Below are 7,026 nucleotides of genomic sequence, written 5' to 3'. Positions count from 1 at the left end.
GCAGCGGAAAATAGCTTCCGAGGTTGAACATTTTAATTTCCAAGTATTTCAGTGAGGGGCGTGTAAAGGGTTAAGGTCTATAAAAGTTGCATAGTGTTGCTTTAAGTCTAAATGAGGCGTATATGGGTTTTTTCTTGTTGTTTTTTTTAAAGAAGGATGAATGAAATCGTGTATCTGAGACAAACGTCATTAAATCACACAGTTTAACGTTGAGGACCATGATGATTAAGAAGTGTGCGCATGGAAACGATCACAAAGGCGGCGTAAGTCCATAAAAGAGGATGATACGGGGATATTTGTTGGTGTTTGCTGTGTGAGGGGTTGTCTCAGTGGGAGTTTGAAGTTGCCGCTGAATGCTGCAGGACGTGATAGGCTGAGAGGCTGAGGCTGGGGAAGAAAGGAGCTGCTCTCACTCAGTAGAGCAGAGCCGCTGGAGAGCTCACTCGTCGTCCGCAGGCTCCAGCCAAAACAAGAGGAAGAGAAAGCAGACGTGACCTGACGTTTTATTTTTTCATTTTTTTTATTTATTCATTTCCCCGTGTCTGTGGCCCACGCAAGATGTGACTTGTTGACACCGCCTCACGCATATTCATGTATTTGAAAAGAGCCGGGAGTGAGTGCGCAGAGACGAGAAGCCGAGCTGCTCTGGCGAATGGAACTTATTGTTGTGCGTTTGTTTTGACTATGTTAACCCCGAGTGAGTTTGGCTCCGGTCCGTCTCCGCTCGTCGTCGTCGTCGTCGTCGGCCCTTGATCTTTTCCGGGGGGGGGATATTTAAACAACACCCGAGCGGCTGAAGCAGGGAAACACCGACGGGAGGAATCGTGCAGAGAAGCCCAGCGAGCTTTTCCGCCACAGAGCCGGGGATTTAAATCGTCACTTGGTGGCTGCTCCGGGAGAGGAGGCGAGAGTCAAAGAAAAGACATTCATGTGGCCATTCTCTCTATAGCCAAACATTTTTATTTTTGGGATTTCATAATGAGCAAGGAAAGACCTAAGAGGAATATCATTCAAAAGAAATATGTAAGTACAAACACGTTGCCCCCTTTTTTTTGTTGTTGTGTTTTTTTTGCGGCCGCTTTTATTCAAGTTTGCTTTGATGAAAACGTATAAACTTTCATCAGGGACTGTGAAGGTTACCCGCACACAGCCTGTGCGCTTATGTGGGTCAAATCTCTTCTTATTTTTTTTAAAGGACAACGGACAAGTTATCTCAACGTGTCCACACTCCGGTGCTTTTAATTTAAAGAGACAGTGGTGTTTATTCGGCGTCTGTGTTGCAGCGTTTTCTTCGACACGCTACATGTTTTAGGCTGTTTGAACATCGGCTGCTGCTTTGAGGAGAAGGAGGAGGAGGAGGGGAGAGAAGGATCACTTCGCTCATTTTTTTGACTCGGGGTTTTTTTATCTTCTTCTACGCGTGATGCGGGGATGGATTGTGTGTCCTGGCTGCGTGATAACGCCATAAAGGGTGTACAATTAAATAAATAAATAATAAAACATTTAAAAAAAAAAAGGAGACTTGGCAAAGTGTTAACAGGGGAAGGCTTTTGTTCGCTCACGGTTCTCCTTCCTATTCAGAGACGCGAGGAAGACGAGCCTGTCGGCCATGGCTCAGCTATTTCGGCTTCCATTTCGTCCCATGCTGAGCATTTTTTTTTTCCTCCTGCGCTTTAAACCTGCAGCCCCTCACCCTGCTGACAATAAACATGTGCAAGGGAACGATCCACGGTGCTGCATTTAAAGTCACACGTGGGCTTAGATATTGAGGACGGTGTCTCTTGCTCTTGTGTGTGTGTGTGTGTGTATATACATATATATCTCTTTTTTTAAAGGCTGGCACAGCGACATGTTTCGCTGACTGTTGTAGCTCTTCAGTTTTCTCCACGAAGAGGAGGAGAAAAAAAAGAGGGGGGGGGGGGGGTCATGCAATTCAGCACATTGATCCACTTCGCTCTTGCTCTTGAAACGATCCGGGGACACTCGTGGGTTCCCGTGCGTGTTGTTTTGCTTCGAGTGCTGCGTTCAGGATCCCAGTGGATCTTTTCTTGTTTCTTATGAATTTCCCAGCCCTGCGTGTGTGCGTGTGTGTGTGTGTGTGTGTGTGTGACCCCTGCAGCAGCAGCAGCAGCAGCACACTGAGGGGATAACTCCTGGTGTTTTCTGCAGCACTACATTGGGATTAGCTTTAAAGTGTTTGGCTCTCGTCCTGTGCCTCTGATCTGCAGCTCTTTACACAGACACTGATCGCGGTCTGTGAGTCTCTCTCTCTCTCTGTCTCTCTCTGTCTCTCTCTCTCCTGCAAAGCTGCTGTGTGCAGTCGCATTGCAGAGGCTCATGTATGAAGCGACACCACGAAGCAACCATTTTCTTTCTGCAAACACTGGTGATTTTTACGAGGAGAAATGGCTGTGAAATACAACTGTGCAGCCTCGTGTGGGGGTTGAATGGCTGTGGTCCCTGTTCGGGTCGTGGGCTCCTGACCAAAACACCCATTTGTCCTCATTTCAGGAGTTTTTTTTTTAAAGAGTGTGAGTCGCTGCACTAAGTTGCCCGTGGAACATTTTTCACGCTGACTCCACGCAGGGCCTCTGTGCACGGGGCTTTTAACTTTGTTGCACCCCCTCGTTTTTTTGATCCACGTATGCATTGTTGCTATGAATTATGGTCACGTGTCTAATGGGAGTCAGGAGAGCAGACCCCCCCCCCCCCAACAACCAACACCAGCAGACAGACAGACAGACAGACATGTGGAGTGTCTTGTGTAAAGTGTGTGCTTCCCCTTGCTGATCTGTGAGACTGAAAGCACAACCATATCTTTTTGTGTTCAAAGGAAATTATACAAAAGTGAGCAACAGGTTTGCAAGTGAACGGTAACAGAACGACGCAAACATGTTTTTGTCCCATGTGTTCACTCGCTTGTAATCTCACTTATGATTTCCCCTTTTCTTTAGTAAAGTACATTTATTTTATGTGCAAGCAAGTCAAAGAGGAATTTCTCAAGAACTTTTTTCAAACTTTTTTTTTTTGCCTGCCGACATCCCCAAAAGTACACCCACTTACCACCAGTTCCAATAATCAGTCGGTACGTCTCCTCATTTGTTATCATACTCGCAGCAGCATGAGTATTGTCATCGTAGGAAGTAAGAAACGTACACTTAAATTTACACAAATATGCTTTTGAAAAAAAAAAAGAGAGAAAGAAAGTACTTGTCCTGCTAGTCAGCATTGAGGTTGACGAGAATGAGACGCGCTTAACCACAACGGTATCGACTAATTGTAATTTGGAGTGTGGAGGAGGGAATTTAATTTCTACTACAACACTAAAACATTTGGATCCCGTCAAGTTTGTAAGTCTTGCTCTGAATTAAGCAAACAGGATGTTCCATTGAAATGATGACTAACTTGAAACAAAAACCCCCGCTTACAATTGAGCCAGACTACATCAGTGTCACACTTTTTTTTTTTTCATTCTTTAGTTTCTTTTTTTTATTCAGTCCATTCATAACTTTGTTGTATAATTATGAGTGGAGCCAGAGAGTCCGAGCAAGAGAAACTGATTCATGTTTCACTGTTTCTCTCTGTGTGTTTGCTCGTCACATCTGTCGTGCTCTGGGCAGCTGCGGCTGATGCATTAAGTCTTGACTTGGACCAATAAGGCTCACAAATGTGCATTTCTACAACAACCTGGAGGAGTCCCAGTCCCCCCCCCCCCCAGGCTTTGAGACAGGACTCTTGGCCCCTACTGATCCTCCCCCTCCCCCTCATATCCCCCCTTTAATTAGCGTAAGACAATTATACATGCTTGGCTTAACCATTTCCCCTGAAACATGGGTGTGAGATGTTACCCCCTCCCCGTCCCCACCTCATGCCCAACAAACACCCACTATCTGCCAATGATATTAAAATTTGCCAGTCATAAAATGATTGGCCTTAATAAAAGGCAAACTAGGCGAGGCGATTGTAATTTTCCACCAGGATTGTGAATGTTAATGTGAGGAAAGGGGGGGGTGGAGCCAAATTAAGCTCGATAATTACAATTAAAAGTTGTCATTTCAGAGATGCTTTGTCACTAATGTCTCGACTGACGCTGCAGGAGCAAGTTTGCATTTTTGTGTGTAAGTTTGTTGGTGTCTCTCAATGCTGTGTAAAGATTGAGCGACAACAAACTAGTGTGTCTGTGTGCGTGTGCGTGTGTGAACGCATGTAAGAGAGAACAGCAGAAGAGCACGGCAGAGAGCAGCCAGGGCCATTTTGTGCAGAGTCGGCTCTTCCTGTAGGCCCCAGCTGGGGCTAGGCCTCCGATTCAAAGGTTGTGTGTGTGTGTGTGTGTGTGTGTGTGTGTGTGGTGTGTGTGGGACAAGCACAGCTGCTGCAGGGGCCTTTACAAATGTAAAGAGGCTGTCAGTGTTTGTTTCATCAGGCGCACAACTGATGAGGGCCAAGTTGAAAATCCATTGCACTGTGAGTGTGTGCGTTGAGCATGCACAAAAAGAGGAAACAAAAACAGAGAGTGGGGAGTGCAAAGGCACAGATCCCCCCCCCCCCCCCATCCACTCCTCCTTTTCCTCTCTTTATCTCCCTCTCTCCCCGTCTCTGTCTCGCTCTCTCGTTCTGGGGCTGTCCAAATGAAATGTGGGCCTCATGTTGGACCATGAAGAGAGGGTCACGGGGTTGTTTTTTCACCGTGCCCGAGCGTCACTGCGCTTCATTTAACCTAATGTTTCAATGCAAATTCTTCTTTCATAGGCTCCCCTCTCCTCACGTGTGCAACATGGCAAGGTTCACTTTCCAACCTCCTCCTCCAACCCCCCCCCCCCCCCGTCACTATGGCTACCCGAGGCATATCAAAGTGTACTGTGGCAAAAGCAGCGTTTTACTGCCCGTTGATTTGCCGGCGTTCACTCTTGTTTACGTTCCACCTGGCACCTGCGAGAGCCACGACGGGAAACCACGAAAGTGCCTTTTCCGTACGAGCTGCTTCGTCTTCACTGTGTCACTTTACATATGTTTTTCTATGAATGAATCCCCCGGTGCAAAGTATGAAGCGATGACTCAAGTTCTGAAACCAGGATGTAGCAGATATAGCATTACACAGAGTGAAACAAAGGATGGCACTTTTTAAGTCAGAGGTAACGTCACTCACTCGTTTCTTTTTCTTTTAATCAATAGGGGGAAAAAAAAACAATAAAACAATCAAAGCGGAGCTTTTCGGAATATGTTGCCAAAGTATAACAATGTGGCATTAAAGTAACTGCCAAGAGCGTAAAAGTCCTTCAGAAAGATTGCCAGCTATTTTAACACAATGGATTAGTTTGTGTCCCTCATGCTGTGTCGAGAGAACAAAGCATACAACATACTTCACACAATGTGGACTAAAAAACATACAGATGTACTCTGCTGCCTTATGTCTCTTTGTGTCTTGGTAGCCATTTCATTTTTTGAAAATGTGTGTGTGTGTGTGGTAATTAATGACTTCCAGGCCTGGACGATGTTGTGTTAACGCAGGGAGGAAGCGGTGCTTCCCACACTGCAGGCCCAGCCTCGCGTCCCTTTGGCCTCATCACTCCTCTCTTCTGAGACCTGCTAACTCGACAAACGCTGCCACTGCGCGTCCCGCCTCCTCACGCTGATGTATTTACGTTTTTATTAAGTTTGTACTGAAATGATGGGATGGAAACGCTCCTCCACCCCCGCCGTTTAAAGTCTGCTTTCCCAACAGAAAGTTATCTGCATTATTACAAGCACTCTGTGCGGCGCCTGCTGCGATCGGCGATGGACGTTGAGCCGTCAAATGCGTCACCACTCAGCTTTTCCTTTTTTTCCCTCCTTGTTTCTGATCTAACATAAATACAGACTCTTTAACCTTCTCTCTCTGCTTCCCTCGTTCTTCTCTTGTGTCTGTTTCCTTCAGAATTGTGTCACACACACACACACAAGCTCGCGGGACAAACTATGTTATGCAACATGACCTTTTCTCTTATCAGCTGTTGGCACAGAGAGCTATCTCGGGCTTTTTGCTCGTACCAGCACACACACACACACACACACAGGGAGGCAAAGGTCTCGAGGTGCAGGTGAGATAAACCGCTTTTGAGGCCAACTGTGCAGTGTGTCACTCGTGTGGCTCTCGACGGAGTAATGACATAAAACGGCGGCGTGACCGTCTCCTGTTGACGTAATCGTATCCCCGTCGCTGGGCGGGTTTGCTCGTAGGACTGTGCAGGTGTTCCGCGGTGTATGCTCTGTGCGTTGGACGCGAGGCAGAGTTTGGACGCGGCGCTGTCGCGGGCGGCCAATGCGCGTGGGTGTGTTTGTCACGTAGGCCTACACCACGTGCGCTCCCTCCACGCTCATCTTAATTCTGGCGAGTGATTTATATCCTCCTGCTCCTGTGGGTTTGGACGAAGATGGGGGGGGGGGGGGGAGCAAGACAGCTGGTCAGGCCCCGAGAGGCTCTGTGTGTGTGTGTGTGGTTGCCACAGCTTATCCGTTCAGGATCCTTATGAAGCTGAATCAACACTTTAGCTTTGTCTTTGGACTTGCAGCCCTTATGAGGACCAATGAAGGGCATTCAGCAATAGAAGAGTGAAAAGAAAAGAATTGACAGTTTTTCTGTGTCAAGCTAAAATGGGAGACATTCAATTTCTTTTGAATCGCCGAGCTATCGCAGCTTAGTCTGGCATTAGCCTTTTAATGACTGTCGTGTACATGTCGAGGACAAACCCCTCGACCGCCTACTATCAGTTTAATAAACACTCCTTACATTTTCATCCTGTGGTCAATCCGGTCTTATCCCCTATTGTGACACCGTCGTCTTTACACATCCAGTGAATTAAGCCTCGGGGAGGGGGATGAAGACACGGAGCGGACGCTCAGTCAGTATCGATCCTCCGTTACTCCGCTCTCTGTCCGCCGCTGTTTCAGTGTCAGACATATGCCAGTGCGATACTTGCAGGATTCAGCGTCATAAAGTGTCTGGACAGTGATGCTAAGATTAGGAAATCTTGAATCGTTCTGCCATTT

At 47.0% G+C, this 7,026-nt stretch overlaps 1 protein-coding gene across 4 annotated transcripts in view; it reads left to right on the top strand.

Moving 5' to 3' along the window:
* The first annotated feature begins 345 nt into the window (after nucleotides 1–345).
* jarid2b (jumonji and AT-rich interaction domain containing 2b) overlaps nucleotides 346–7,026 on the top strand; it is a 93,090-nt gene continuing 86,409 nt past the window's right edge. For all 4 annotated transcript variants that reach the window (XM_058618360.1, XM_058618358.1, XM_058618357.1 and 1 more), the window contains exon 1: nucleotides 346–1,023. In XM_058618360.1, the coding sequence (XP_058474343.1) occupies nucleotides 979–1,023 (45 nt within the window). In that variant the 5' untranslated portion in view covers nucleotides 346–978. The remainder of the gene's footprint in view (nucleotides 1,024–7,026) is intronic.

Source organism: Solea solea, chromosome 20 (genome assembly GCF_958295425.1).
Source record: "Solea solea chromosome 20, fSolSol10.1, whole genome shotgun sequence".
Classification (NCBI taxonomy): Eukaryota; Metazoa; Chordata; class Actinopteri; order Pleuronectiformes; family Soleidae; genus Solea; species Solea solea.
Note: the sequence above shows the minus strand (reverse complement) of the source record. Positions and strands in the feature narration are given on the sequence as shown.